General features: G+C 34.1%; 1 protein-coding gene across 3 annotated transcripts; it reads right to left on the bottom strand.

Annotated features, from left to right (window-relative positions):
• Positions 1-8,581: 8,581 nt before the first annotated feature.
• LOC115718181 (serine/arginine-rich splicing factor RS40) lies at positions 8,582-13,048 on the bottom strand. Of its 3 annotated transcripts, XM_061115458.1 has the most exons (7): positions 12,407-12,518; positions 12,107-12,249; positions 11,275-11,614; positions 10,942-11,054; positions 9,807-10,042; positions 8,957-9,607; positions 8,582-8,860 (listed from the first exon to the last, which is right to left on the bottom strand). In XM_061115458.1, exons 4-7 carry the CDS (start codon positions 11,035-11,037, stop codon positions 8,836-8,838), a joined length of 1,008 nt encoding a protein of 335 aa, XP_060971441.1. In that variant the 5' UTR covers positions 11,038-11,054; positions 11,275-11,614; positions 12,107-12,249; positions 12,407-12,518; the 3' UTR covers positions 8,582-8,835. The 3 variants fall into 3 exon arrangements, with proteins under 3 accessions (XP_060971441.1, XP_030503004.1, XP_030503005.1); XM_030647144.2 differs by lacking the exons at positions 11,275-11,614; positions 12,107-12,249 and adding an exon at positions 12,825-13,048 and having other exon boundaries at positions 12,407-12,517; XM_030647145.2 differs by lacking the exons at positions 11,275-11,614; positions 12,107-12,249 and adding an exon at positions 12,825-13,006 and having other exon boundaries at positions 8,966-9,607; positions 12,407-12,517.
• Positions 13,049-15,733: the final 2,685 nt, after the last annotated feature.

Genomic DNA, 15,733 nt, shown 5'->3' with positions numbered 1-15,733 from the left:
AAAAAAATTATATTTTTACGTTTAATGAATTTTTTTTATATATATATTTTTACGGTTTTCCGTAAAAATAACACGAAAACAACAAGAAAACTACATAAAAGTAACATCAAAATAACATCAAAATAACAACAAAAATTAACATACATATAACAAAAAATCAACAACAAATTAACATGAATACAACATAAAAATACCGTATTTTCTATAAATAAAATCAAAAAATTCGTAAAAATGTTTAAAATTCTGTGAAACCGTATTTTTGTAATTTTTTTGTTGTTTTGTGTATTTGTGAAATTATCTCTTAGTTATATGAGTATGTGAGGATAATTTGAGTACAATAGTCATAAAAAATATATATTTAAATTATATTTTATTTAAAGATAAATCTAACTAATGTATAAAATAAGTGGGTATTCTTAACTTCTCCCATTTTCTAATGTACACTTTTTGAGTTCAATTCTCTTAAATTACACTAAACCCCATAACTTAGAAAAATACGACTTATGCAAATAGAGTAGCAAACTCGTTGTAAATATAGATCTTTTCGTAAACAATTGTTACAAATATAGCATTTTTTTGTAGTTTTTTCTTATAAATCACACCAAATTTAACATTTATCTAATTACCAAAATTCTATCATAAGATTAAGATTTCATAGCTTCCAAATGCAATATAAACACTACAAATTACTCATGAGCAATTTTTTGTAATTATTTTTATTACCGCACATTTCAACTTTTCAAAAATATTAGAGTAATTTCGTAATATTTTATTAGGGCCTATATTGGGTCGTATCATTTCTTATTTTTGGAAACTATATAAAACATGGAATTTTTGTTGTGTCTTACAAAAATATGGTAGCTTTTCTTAATAAAATTTTATATGGTATTTTTCTTTTAATTTTTTACATTTTTATCAGATTTATTTCCCATATGTTAGTTTTTATACTATATATTTCTTGATATTTATGAGTGTATAGTAGTAACCAATTCTTTTCTTTTAATTGGTAATATAAGTGTATTTTATTTGAGTTGTTTTTTTGATGGTTTTTTATTTAGTTATTTTAGGAATCGATTTAATCTAGTTAATTCAAAGAATCGGTTTTTGATTTAGTTATTTCATATAACTAGTTCTTGTATGTTGATTTTGAATTTAGTTATTTTACATAACAAATTTCTTTGTGTCATATTTTTAATTAGCTAATATGCGTAACTAATTTCTGTGATTTTATTTCAATCATTTGGTCTTTTAATTTCAGTTATCTTTTCATTATTTTCATGTCTTATTTTTATATTTTAATTTTTTAGTGTGGAGGCTTGAACTCCCAAACAAGAACCAACACAATACCAAAATAAACAAACAATGATCAAGAATACAATCAACACTAAACCAGCAACATAAACAGAAAATTAAACCAGTAAACAACTTAAAGAAAGCACTAAATGAACACATAGAACTTACGTGGTTGGGCTACATAATCAAGGTGATCATGAGCTTAATCCACGAGAGAAAGCAGCCTTAAACATGGCTGAGATGATGATTTTATTACTCTGAACAGAGGTACAAAACAGGGATGAAAACCCTGAAGCAACAATGGAGTCTTGCTCCTTACAGATTCACAATCGAGTTACAAACTCACAAATACTCTCTCTGTCTCTCTCAACCCTCTGATTTCTGTCTTCAACTCATCATCCAAACATAGAGAACTTTCAGCCCTTTTTATATTGATGTCAACTAACTAACTTAACTGTAAAAACAGTTAGGTTAGTTGGACAGTTACCAACTGTCAAAGCTGACAGTAACATCAAATTTAAGTGGTCAAACCTCAACAATTCCACCTGGTTTGATCACTTGAATATCTCTGAAGTTTACCCCAAAAAAATGTAGACTGCTTTCTAATTCCAATATAGGTTGTCTCCAATATGAGACATGGCTTTTAGTTGATTCTTAGTAAGTTTAGACAATGTCTAAACTTGTCACCCGTGGTACTCTTTGTGAAGATGTCTGCCGGGTTGTCATTTGTACCAATTTTCTTGACTTGAACTTGCTTTGAACTAATTATGTCTCGAATGAAATGTAATTTTATGTCAATGTGCTTTGACCTCTCATGAAACATGGGATTTTTGATGAGATGCAAAGCACTTTGATTATCACAGAAAACAGTGATATCATCAGAGTTTACTTCCATTTCAGATGACATTCCCTTGAGCCAAATTGCTTCCTTGATGGCTTCTGTAGCAGCCATATATTCAGCTTCAGTGGATGACAAAGCAACCACTTTTTGCAAGTTCGATTTCCAGCTAACACATCCTCCATAAACAGTAAACACATAGCCTGTTAATGACCTTCTAGTATCAATGTTCCCTGCATAATCCGAATCTACATAGCCAGTTACATCACCATGTATTTGATTTCTACTGTCAAATACCAAACCAGTGTTCAGAGTACCTTTAATGTATCTCATTGTCCACTTGAGTGCAGACCAATGTTTCATTCACGGATTTGCCAAATATCTGCTTGTAACACTCATGGCATGTGCAATGTCTGGTCTTGTACACACCATTGAGTACATTAGACTTCCTACACAACTGGCATAGGGTATACTGCTCATGTGTTTTCTTTCAGCATCAGTTGTTGGAGATTGAGTAGCAGATAATTTGAAATGCTGTGCTAATGGTGTTGATACAGCTTTGGAATTGTGCATTCCAAACTTGTCAAGAACCTTCTTGAGGTAGTTGCTTTGAGATAGAGTGATCTTGTGAGGTCTTTCTCTTTTTATATCAATTCCCAGTATCCTCTTTGCTGTCCCCAGATCCTTCATCTCGAACTCTTCACATAGCAGGTGCTTTAACTTGTCAATTTCTGTCCTTTTCTTCCCAACAACCAGTATGTCATCAACATACAAAAGTAAGTAGATTTTGTTAGCAAAATATACACAAGGATCATAATTGCTCTTACAGTAACCAATCTTACTCATGTATTCATCAAATTTCAAGTTCCATTGTCTAGGAGCTTGTTTAAGACCATATAGAGATTTCTTCAAGAGACAGACTTGGTCTTTGTCTTTGCTTTCAAATCCTTCAAGTAATTGCATATAGATTTCTTCTTCTAGATTTCCATGTAGAAAGGTTGTTCTCACATCCATTTGATCCACCTCAAGATCAAATCTAGCAGCCTTTGACAATATCATTCTTATTGAGGCTTGCTTGACAACTGGTGAGAAGATTTCATTGAAATCTACCCTTTCTTGTTGAGTGAAACCCTTAGCTACCAACCTAGCTTTAAATTTCTTTGAACCATCATTAGAATCACCTTCCTTTTCTCTGAAAATCCACTTGCAGCCAACAACTCTCTTTCCAGCAGGTTTCTTGACCACAATCCAAGTTCTGTTCTTTCTTAGTGAGGTCATTTCTTCTTGAATTGCTTGTAACCAGGCCTTCCCATTCTTACCATTTACTGCTTCATAGAAGTTTGAAGGTACTGAGCTGTCAATTTCATCAGCAACAGTAAGTGCAAATGCAATAAACTCAGCATATCCAAGTCTATCAGGTGGCTTTGTTTCTCTTCTCTCTCTGTCTCTGGCCAACTGATAGTTGCTGAGATCTTCTTGGTCATCATCTGATCTCTCTTGTCTTTCTTCAATCTGATTTCCCTGTGTCTGATCTGAATCATTATCTGGTTCCACCTCAAGCTGTAAACTGCTTGAATTTGTGTCTGTAGCAGGAGCAGTTTCAGTCTGTATTGCAGTTATTTTCATGGCCATTTCATCCTCTCTAAACACAACATCCCTACTTATGATACACCTTTTAAAACCATTTTCAAGACACCATAGCTTGTATCCCTTGATCCCATCAGGATAGCCTAGGAATAGACACTTAATGGCTCTAGGTTGAAGTTTGTCTTGCCTAATGTGTGCATAGGCTGGGCATCCAAATACTTTTAGATGCTCATACTTAGGAATTTGACCAGTCCACATTTCTTGTGGAGTTTTGAAGTTGATTGCTGTTGAGGGACACCTGTTGATTAAATAACAGGCTATTTTTAGTGCTTCTCCCCAAAACTTCCTTTCCAAACCAGCACTATTCAACATACATCTTACTCTTTCAAGAAGAGTTCTATTCATCCTTTCAGCCAATCCATTTTGTTGTGGATTTTTGACAACTGTGTTGTGTCTTCTAATGCCTTCTCTTGTACAATAGCTCTTGAACTCTTCTGAGCGAAATTCGAGTCCATTATCAGTCCTTAAAACCTTAATGTAACACCCTGTTTGTTTCTCTATCATTGTTCTCCAATTTACAAAGGTTTCAAATGCTAGATTCTTATTTTTCAGCAAGAACACCCAGAATTTCCTAGAGTAATCATCAATGATACTAAGGAAATAGTTTGCACCTCCTAATGTTTGAATCTTAGAAGGACCCCATAGGTCTGAATGTATGTAGCTTAACTTTTCTGTTGTTGTATGCATTCCTTTAGGGAATTTTACTTTGCAACTTTTCCCTAACACACAAGATTCACAGAATTCTAGCTTTTCTTTTAGACCACCTTTGAATACACCTTGTTTGTCAAGTTCCATCAATCCTCTTCCACTTACATGTCCCAGCCTAAGATGCCACATTTTGATACTATTTTCAAGTGATTTGTCTATTACTGGTGCAGCAGAACCAGTAACAGAGTGACCATCAAGATAGTATATGCCATTTTTGAGTTTTCCTTTAGCAATAACAAGTGATCCTCTAGTAACTTTTAGTGTGCCATCATCTATCTTAACAGTATAGCCATTTTTATCAAAAGCACCAATTGAAAGTAAGTTTCTCTTTAGATCAGGTACATATCTTACCTATTGCAAAGTTCTAATTTCACCATCATGCATTTTCATTTGAATTGACCTGATTCCTTCAATCTTGCATGATTTGTTGTTTCCCAATAGGACACTTCCACCTTGTTCATTTGACAGTGTGTTGAACAACTTGTCATTTGGTGTCATGTGAAATGAACAACCCGAGTCTAGTATCCATTCTTCACCAGACTTTATGCTTGATGCAACAAGTACATCAGCAGACTCATAACCATCAGCAGCTAGATCAGCTTCTCCCTTGAACTTGTTTTTCTTGTTTTGCTTTCTCTTTAATTTGGCTTTGAGAGCAAGACAATCATCCCTAAAGTGCCCTTCCTTTTTGCAATAGTAGCATTGTTTCCCTGCTGCATTTCTTGAACCAGATCTTGCTTTGTGTCCTCCATTACCATGATGATTCTTGTTCCCTTTATACTCTCTTTTTGTGCTTCTACCTCTAGTAAATAAACCTTCACCATTTGATTCAATCTTATTGTCATCCTTTCTTTGAATCTCTTTAGAACTTAGGGCAGCCTTGACTTCTGTCATGGTGAGAGAGTCTTTCCCATACAGAATAGTGTCAACAAAGTGTTCATAGGTTTTAGGCAATGAACTTAGCAAAATAATTGCTTGATCTTCATCATCAATCTTTACCCCAATGTTGCACAGATCCAAGATAATCTTGTTATAGTCATCAAGATGCTTTCTTAATTCTTTAGATTCATCCATTCTTAGAGTGTAGAGTTTCTTCTTGAGGTATAATTTGTTGGCTAGGGATTTCTTCATGTAAATCTCAGAAAGTTTTTCCCATAATCCCAAGGCTTTCTCCTCACTTGAGACTTCCCTCAAAACTTCATCACCCAAACTGAGTAAAATTGCACTGTGTGCTTTAGTTTCTATTTCGAACTTCTTCTTCTTATCATCAATAGCTGCAAGAGCTTCTAGATTCAAGGCCTCTGAAATACCTTGATGTACCAACAATGCTTTCATCTTGATTCTCCATAGACCAAAGTCATTGGTACCATTGAACTTGTCAATTTCAAACTTTGAGCTGGACATTCTTGATCTTCTTGGTGAGTTCTTTGAAGAACTGTTTTGATTCTTGAACAACCGAGATTAACCACGGCTCTGATACCAATTTGTGGAGGCTTGAACTCCCAAACAAGAACCAACACAACACCAAAATAAACAAACAATGATCAAGAATACAATCAACACTAAACCAGCAACATAAACCAGAAAATTAAACCAGTAAACAACTTAAAGAAAGCACTAAATGAACACATAGAACTTACGTGGTTGGGCTACATAATCAAGGTGATCATGAGCTTAATCCACGGGAGAAAGCAGCCTTAAACATGGCTGAGATGATGATTTTATTACTCTGAACAGAGGTACAAAACAGGGATGAAAACCCTGAAGCAACAATGGAGTCTTGCTCCTTACAGATTCACAATCGAGTTACAAACTCACAAATACTCTCTCTGTCTCTCTCAACCCTCTGATTTCTGTCTTCAACTCATCATCCAAACATAGAGAACTTTCAGCCCTTTTTATATTGATGTCAACTAACTAACTTAACTGTAAAAACAGTTAGGTTAGTTGGACAGTTACCAACTGTCAAAGCTGACAGTAACATCAAATTTAAGTGGTCAAACCTTAACAATTAGTTTATTGTATTAGGTAACTGGTTTCTATGTTTAGCTATTGGCTTTTTTAAGAAAGTTGGTTTAAGTTTTATATTTTGATTTTTTTTTTTTTTAAGATAATTAGTTTTTGGTTTTTTTTATTAGTTTTTATTTTAGTTTTTTAGGAAACCAATTTCTCTGCCTTAGATTTTTAATTAATTGATAAATGTAACCAGTTTCTTTGTGTCATTTTCCAATGTCTAATTCTAATATCAAACTGCAAAGATGAAGACAACTCTGACGAATTTTCTGGCAGCGATGACTTTTCCAATAACGATGATAATTTTTCGGTGACTTTTTGGGCAATGACAAATTTTGATAGCTTTTCAAGCCACGATGACTACTCTTGCGACTTTTTCAATGATATTTTTTAGGGAAACTTACAAAAATATTGGAATTTGAGTTAACTTTTACAAAGTACTGCCACACGGAAAAGTTTTCAAAAATACTTTGTTTTTATAAAACACCAGTAAAACACAAAACAGAACAACTCAAAACAACAGTAGAATAACTAAAAAACACCAGTAGAACACCAGTAAAACTTAACACAGTATACTGCAGTATGGAACTTATAAAAAAAAATACAGTAAAAAAGTAAAAAATTCCGCTGACAATGTTTTTGTAAAAAAATAGCAAAAGTTAGTATACCATGTAAATTTCCCTATTTTTTATTGAAATCTTATTAACTTTATGATATTTTATTAGGTTTTTATTTTTAAAATTGTTTTTCTCTAAAATTACCATATTTTATATAATTTTATGCCCATAAAAATATTAATTAAATTTTTTTCCATATTTTTGTAAATATGCTGCCATTGATGAGTCACGACATATTATTGGTGTTGGGGCTGTTGTGAGGACTTCTTCAGGTCATGTCGTGGCTGCTTTTTCAATGCCTACTGTTGGTCATTTTTCATCACACGAAATGGAGGCTAAAGCAATGTTTCTCAGTCTTAATTGGGTCATGCAACTTCAGCTGCCTATATCAATAGTGGAAACGGATGCACTTATGGTCTCAAATGCTTTGAATACAAATGTGCCAGCTGTTTTCTCTTTTAATGATTTAATTTTAGACATTACTAGTCTCTTATCCTTTTTCCCTAACATAGTTGTTACTCATGTTAAGCGTACTGCGAATGCAGTTGCTGATTGTTTAGCAAAATATGCACTAGGGGTGGATGAGACTATCTCTTAGTTGGAGAATTTTCCTCCTTCGATCTACTCTGTTATTGTAAATGATTACCCTCAATAATTTATAATAACATAGTTATCTTTTCAAAAAAAAAAAAAAAATCATACATTCATGTATTTGTGAAAGGTTTAGATTAATATCTTGTACTAGTGCTTTTTTTTTCCTTTCAAAACTTTTTCAGTTATAACCCAATACCACCTGAAGAATTACACATATACAGTGATACGGGTTTTTCAATTTTATATGACCCATTATTTTTATTACAAAAATACGACTTCTTTATGAAGTCTAGCTTTCATGTTTAGTAGATCACATACGACTTACGAGAAACAGACCCAAACGCCGAGAACCACCATTATTAATACTGACAATTGAGTAACAAGAAGAACACATCTAGATCAAAAACTACAAATTAAAACGAATCATTAGGTTAATTAAATCAAAACAAAAACAACAAAAAACGGAAAATTATTTCATGAAACTATTTGAAACTTCTTAGAAATCTAGATAATAATTGGGTATTCTACCCATAAAATTATTTGAAACTTTTATTGTCCATCCCATTAACTAGATCATAAATTTTTTGCACATTTTTTGTAATTATTTAAAAAATATATATACACTTATGTAAAATACCCAATAAAAATCCTAATTAACCTATTACTCCCAAAATATACCAAAACTTTTTTAAAATATTATTTCAAAGCCAATGATACATACTTCTTTTAATGTGTATGTGGACTGTGGAACATTTCAGTCATGGTTCTTTTTCACACAAATGTATTCATTACAGTAACAATAGGTCTCTGGTAAGTTCTTAGAGAGCAATGAACATATTTTAATCCACAAATTTTACATTGCAATCGAAAATTGTTAAAAGACTGATTAATCAAGTTGTGATTTTGAATCCAAGTTCAATCAACGAGCGAGTACAAGTTCTGATAAATCCATAAAATTTTGTAGAAACTACATGATTGTTTCTCATGAACTACTAATACAAAAACTAAAGCATAAATAATTATAACACTTAAATAAACGAAACTCCTGCCATAAAAATCTCATATTACAACATATCAATGCCATCGAGACACCATATTATCAATGCCAACGTCCCCAGATTAAAATCATTCTTCAGCTTGCGGAGAGGGACTGCAATATTATCAGGATTAAATACAAAGATAAGACTGGGTTTAGCATAAAAAATTTATACACAACTTCAAATAGAATTTACTTTATGGCACAAACCTTTGGTACCTCTCATTCACTGGGCTTTCGGGTCCAACATAACTGGGACTGTCCTTAGGTTCAGGTACAGAATTGGGGCTTAGTTCACGACCATTATCAAGGTTAGTCCTCTCTCTTTCCATGGGACTGAGACTACGACTAAGACCACGACCGTTCTCAGGACTCGCCCTTTTCCTTTTGTAAGGACTAGCACTAGCAACACGACCATTCTCAGGACTAACTCTCTCCCTTTCATAAGGACTACGACTAGGAGCGTGACCGCGATCAACACTCACCTTTTCTCTTCGGTGATGAGGACTACGGCTAGGACCACGACCATGCTCAAGGCCACCCCTGTCTCTCCTATAAGGATTTGGACTGTGACCACGACCATAATCAGGGCTTCCCCTGTCTTTCCTATAGGGGCTTGTGCTACGACCCCGACCATAATCAGGACTACCCCTGTCCCTTCTGTATGCACTGGGGCTGGTGCCACGACCATAATCAGGGCTACCTCTCTCTCTTCGATAGGGACTTGGGGATCGTCTTCTATCCCGGCCACCTCTTTCTGGTGATCTATCACGTGCTCTATCAGGGCTTACTCCATCTCTCCTTTCATCATCATCATCCCGTACTGCATATTCAACTGAAATAACCCTATCCATCAACTTGCTGCATACCAAATATCATCAACAAATGTCAAATACAAGATAATATAAAACCAATTCATAAATTTAAATCAAGTTACAAAACAATTGAAATTCAGGAAAGAAAAAAAAACACATTTTTCATGCCATATATTTCCTCCAATTTACATTGGAAGAAACGTTTAACACATAATTTTAGCTAATAGTAATAAAAGATTATCCACCTCATGTTTGTAGCCTCCAATGCTTTAGTAGCATCTTCCTGTATTTCGTACTGAACAAATGCAAAATTTCTTCTAATCCTTACACTAACTATCTTCCCGTATGCATCAAAGTGCCTCTCCAAATCCTTAGTTCTAGTGTGATAAGGATCAAAATTTATAACAAATAAGGTCTTTGACGGCCTTGTATTAGTTGATGATCTTCTAGAGCCACCAGGCCTTCTAATTCCTCGTTCATGCTGAAATATAGAAATGAAAGGTCTTCAGTTTCTCTTCACATTATTCAAAAAATGATATATCAAAAGAGTATTGCAGTTTAGCACAGTCACCACATTACACTTTAGTTCTATAACCTCGTTAAAGTATCAAACAAATTCTACCTCCAGTAATTATTTAAAAAATTGCCCTCGGACTTTTGCTGCGATGTGCCACTCAAAGAACAAGAATTATCTAATTCTACGAAGTACAATGCATCCTATCACTATTGAAATAATTAACATACAACAGTTATTATGAATATGTATAAGGATATAAATTAACCTTCTCATATCTTACATCCATTTTAATTTATAATAACCACTCTATATAGACTTTTGTCATCCTCTCATTTGCATATCCTCGCACTTTTTCTGCCTTGTGCCACTCAAAGAACAGGAATTATCTAATTCTACAAAGTACACTGCATCCTATCACTATTGAAATAATTAACATATAACCATTATGAATATGTATAAGGAGATAAATTAATATCTGACATCCATTTAAAATATAATAACCACTCTTGACACCAAGTTTTCATTTTTCTACACATCACTTACTTTCACCACCACATTACATACATACAAGATTCTTGGGAAGAACTTAGTAAAATTGAGTTAATTATAAGAACTTTTATAATTAAATTCGATTTTGCCAACTTTGAAAATCTTAAAAAAAACGACGAGAAATTATTAAATAAATTATAAACCTTAAAAGCTACAATGATAACAATAAAGAAAATTATAAAAACTTAAAAGCAACAAAGATAATAAAACAAAACTAATTAATGCAGGAAATTTCGTATAGACATGACACACAAGAATTTCAAAATGGAAAACATAAGCTTAAAATGACAAATATTCAAAGAAGTGGCTATTACCTTAGTCCATTCTACGCGAAGCCTTCGTCCCTTTCGACCAAATTCTCTCCTATCAAGACCCCTAATAGCATCCTCTGCATCTCTGTCATCTTCCATGTAAATGAAGGCGAATCCTGTACATAACCAGTAAAGCAAAGAGATTCACATTAACTCACCTTACATGTATTCACAAGAATAAAGAAAGGTAAGATTTCTCCCGTGAAATCTTACCTATGATGTGCATTCTCCCTTCAGCAAACATACAAATCAACCACCTAAGATTCTATCTAGAACAAAAAGTTTGGTAACCTCTACGAAATCTTAAACCAAGTGACCAGTAAATTAATAACAGACCTTGTGCATGAACTAAGTGATGTCAAGGAACAATAATCCAAAAGTGGATGTCTCATTGTGGGTCAGTGAAAAGAATGTGCCTTCTCCATCGGTTTGTGGCCTCTGCTGTGAGGTTGGCAATGTTTCAAACTTGAAACATGTCTGAAATTGGAGGCTGGGCGTAAGTCGTGAGGAATGAAAGTCATAGGTAGTATCTGTGGAAAATGTGGGATGGTAGTGCCATTGCAGATCAGAGTGACTCTTCTTGAAAGAAAGAAGAGGAAGCTCGTCACAGGCATGTAACGGAATTCTGAAGAGCCCATCCATTAGCCTGGAAGAGAATGGATATCCCAAGATAATCCTGCGTCAAAGAAAATGTTGAGTATGGGGGGTTTATGCCTCAATAATACATTTTTTTTATATATATCCTGAACCCCCAGCAGAACTCAACAGAGAGAATATGGCTGTATCTTGGACAGCTACTGTGAATGATTTCTGGTTGTAGAACCACTGAAAAGGAAGCTGCCTCTTTTACAGATGCCGTCTGCCAGAGCCAAATTGCCTCACTGCTAGGACTCAGTAGCTGCTCCTCGCGAAGTGTGTAATAAGGTCTAATATATTATTTCTTTATTTTAACTAGTTTGTTTACGAATTAATATTTTTAACAATATTTTTCTCTATTATCACTAAAGCTAGAACGCACAATCGGGTAATATTAATTTAATAGTGTTACCTCTTCAGGAAAAATACCTTTAACAAATAGTCATTTTAATTTTAATTTATTTTAAAATGGTAAACATGTAATTACGGCGACAACTCAACCTCCAAACTATCAAGACATGCATTACCTTACCTTGCCCACAAAGTAGATTAAGCTGAGGAGGAAATAAATGCCAATTCGCAGTGGATGGGGTACCAATTAAGCCATCTATTACTTATGCATGAAGCAGAAAGTTCCAATTTTCTGAAAAGCATGTAGATTGGCTTCGAAAATATCTAATACAAGTAAATACACTTCAAACCTCGAATATTTTTAATAACATTTTAACAAAGCTACCGTGCAGTGCAGATTTAGTCTCGTCAGCAAAGCCACAGCTATAATATATGAAAACAATAATCAAAAGAACCGACAGAAGTCGATTTGAGAACTCACCAGACTTCATATCCACCCTATCAACCTTCCCATATCTTCCAAAAAGTCGTTCCAGATCCGACTGCCGAGCATCATACTCAAAGTTTCCACAGAAAATAGGCCTCATTTTACCTGAAAAGAGTTAGAAATTATGTGAATATATTAATCATAATATATTTATATAAATCTCAAAGTTTCCATACACTGCATTTATGTATGTAGACATAGAAATGTAAATTGCTATCTTTTCATCTCAATAATTAAAAGAAAAAAAAAAAGTCTTAAAACATAAACAAAATGAATAGCATAAATCGGTATACTAACACAAAGATCATTCACCACATTAAACAAAAACCATGGGGAACAAACAAACACATCCACGCACAAAATACAAAACAATGAATTGAAAAACAAAAAGTCAAACAAAAATAGATCGTACTCAACACGGGATCACCAAACACCGAGTCTCCGAACACCGTGGATGCCGTAGCCGAAGGCGGAAATGAATGAGAAAACAACGGAGAAGAAAGCCAGAGGCGGCTGGGTCCTTGGCTTTCGAGGAGAGAGAAGGAAAATGTTTGGGTGTATTTTTAGGGTTTCAATTTTCGATTTTGGGGAGAGTGATATTATATGGACGATTGTACTATACGGCTGCTGCTTTTGTAGATCATTTTTATCCAACGGCTGCAATTGTTGTAACATATATTGTGTTTACCGTGTGAGGTTTGATTGTAAGAGAATCTTTAAGGAGTTAAATGTACACCATTTCTATTCTAAACACACTCCTTAACTAAAATAAGAAATGAAGTGAGAAAATAAACCTTTTCTTAAAAAAAATAAACTAAATGAATATATTAGATTCTAAGAAGTTAGATCTCGTGGTCATTACAAATTAAGTTAACCAGTATGGAAGACGGATCAACCATACCAATGACATTACCGACAAAAGCCTATTTAACTATATTATAGGCCGCAAAATTATAAAGTCTTGAAACAAATAAAAAATTACAACTAGTGGAAAGATTTGAGAGCATTTTACATTGCATTACATAGTTACCAAATGAAAGTAATTCCCTTGAGTGTGTTGATCACCGTCTCAGAGTCGCTCTTTATCATCACAAACAAATGCTTCCTACGAGTTGCTGATTCTAGGGCTAGCAAACAGGCCGCAACTTCTCCAATGAGAGAATTAGAGAAGTTGAGAATGTTGCTAGCCACCCACAAAACCGACTCCTTATGATCTCTTACTAAGGCCACCACACACATTGAGTCGCTACCAACCTTAACGTCACAGTTGATTTTAGTCCAATCGTCTAGCGAGGGACCAAACTGGAGGCGTAGATATCACCGACGTAGGAAACAAACAAGAGGCAAAATCTACATAACAAATAAAAATATAGTCAATACAACGCTTAATGTTACATATATAATTATTAGTATGAACCTTATCGTTCCGAGTTTTCCATATCGTGTCCACTACAATTGAAGCATACAAAAATAATTCTTGGACCTCATTTTTCTTTCAAGCTCCATAGAAAATTAACCCAATCCCACATTCGGGCCACAGACTCTGGCACAGGCATCTGTTGGAAATTATTTTACCAGGATCTTAGATCTACTCACAAGTATGTTTATTAACACCCTAAATATGAACTTTCTAAAACGATGAAATAAACACATATAAAGTTTAAGAAACCTTACATTGGGTGCAGCGGAATATAATGACTCCTTCCGTTCAGATATCTAGCCCTTGATTCCTTTCTGTAGCAGAGCATTATCAATATCTGAACCTGGATCTCTTTCTCTGAATCTTTGATGCTGAAACCTCCTTCTTGCTGAAAGTCTTTCTTCACGATCTTCCTCACTATGATTGAGGTATCACTTGCTGTGTGTGGGCACTACTCATACACTAAGGATCTCGAAATTCAAGAGGGAAGAGAAAGAAGAAGTGGCAGCTAAAGATAGGGAGAGAGAAAGGCTCAGGTTTTCTCTGAAGGAAAAATAGAAAATTTAAGTGTAATTTTCCTGAAGCCTTCACTATCTATTTATAGCATTCCACTAGGGTTAGGTTTGAATTATTTGGCATTAAAATAATTAAAATATCAGAGGGAAAAACCCTACAAAAGTGGTCGGCCCTACAAGGTGGATTTGGGCCTCACTTTTTGCAATTTTGCAGTTTTATCTTTTCTGCATCTGATTTTCTCAAAAACGCCAATTTTCTAATTCAACCATTTAAATGCCAATTCTAACTATTTAATAACTATAAATAATTATTAAATAATATTGTCATTTATCATATTTATTAATTGAACCATACAAAGTATCATAATTAACAAATATGCCCCTATAAACTCTTTCTTTACAATTTCGCCCTTACTTAGTGAAAAATTCACAAATAGACATAGTCTAACTTGAGAATTATAATTGATTAATCAAAATCAAATACATGAGTCTTACAAGCAATATTATCTCAACTAGTGGGGGGACCATGGGTCTATATAACCGAGCTTCCAATAAGTAGATCAACAATTTAGCACTAAAATTCACTAACTTATTAATTCTTCGTTGAATCCACGCATAGAACTTAGAATTGCACTCTCAGTATATAGAATGCTCTATATGATCCACCATCTAGACACATCATTAGTTATCCATTGTTATAATCCTAATGTGATCAATGATCCTCTATATGAATGATCTACACTGTAAAAGAGATTAAATTACCGTTACACCCTACAATGTATTTATTCCTTAAAACACTTGACCCCGTATAAATGATATTTCAGCTTATGTGAAATGAGTACTCCACCATTTATGTTCGTTTGGTCAAGCTCGAAGGAGATCATCCTTTGCTTACTATTCGCCAGATAGAAGCTATAGATTCCATGTTTATGCTAGTGCTCCCACTCAATTGCACTACCGTGTTCCCAAAATGTACGTATCACCCTGACCTAAAAGTAGGCTTAACTAACAAATCAAAGAACACGAATAGCCTTTCAAGATTGAGCCTAATCATAACAGGATTAAGAACAATTGATCTAGGATCAACTAGGCGATATTGACTTGAATAGATATTACGGTAAATTTAATAAATCTAAGTCAAAGTTCAATATCGGTCCCTTCCGATGCATACTCCATGCATCCAACCTGAGCTTTACTTTAACCAATGCTCTGGAAAGAACATAACACTTCTCCAAATGCAAGTAAACTCTTTTGTAGATTATCATATCAGTAAAACCCTATGTCTGATAAATCTAGGAAACTTTATTCACATAGTCATGTTTACTTTCCAATGTGTTGACGGCACAATAAACAGGATCAAGTATGTGAAAAGGGTTTCAGATGAAT

This window comes from Cannabis sativa, chromosome 5 (genome assembly GCF_029168945.1).
Source record: "Cannabis sativa cultivar Pink pepper isolate KNU-18-1 chromosome 5, ASM2916894v1, whole genome shotgun sequence".
NCBI lineage: Eukaryota > Viridiplantae > Streptophyta > Magnoliopsida > Rosales > Cannabaceae > Cannabis > Cannabis sativa.
Note: the sequence above shows the minus strand (reverse complement) of the source record. Positions and strands in the feature narration are given on the sequence as shown.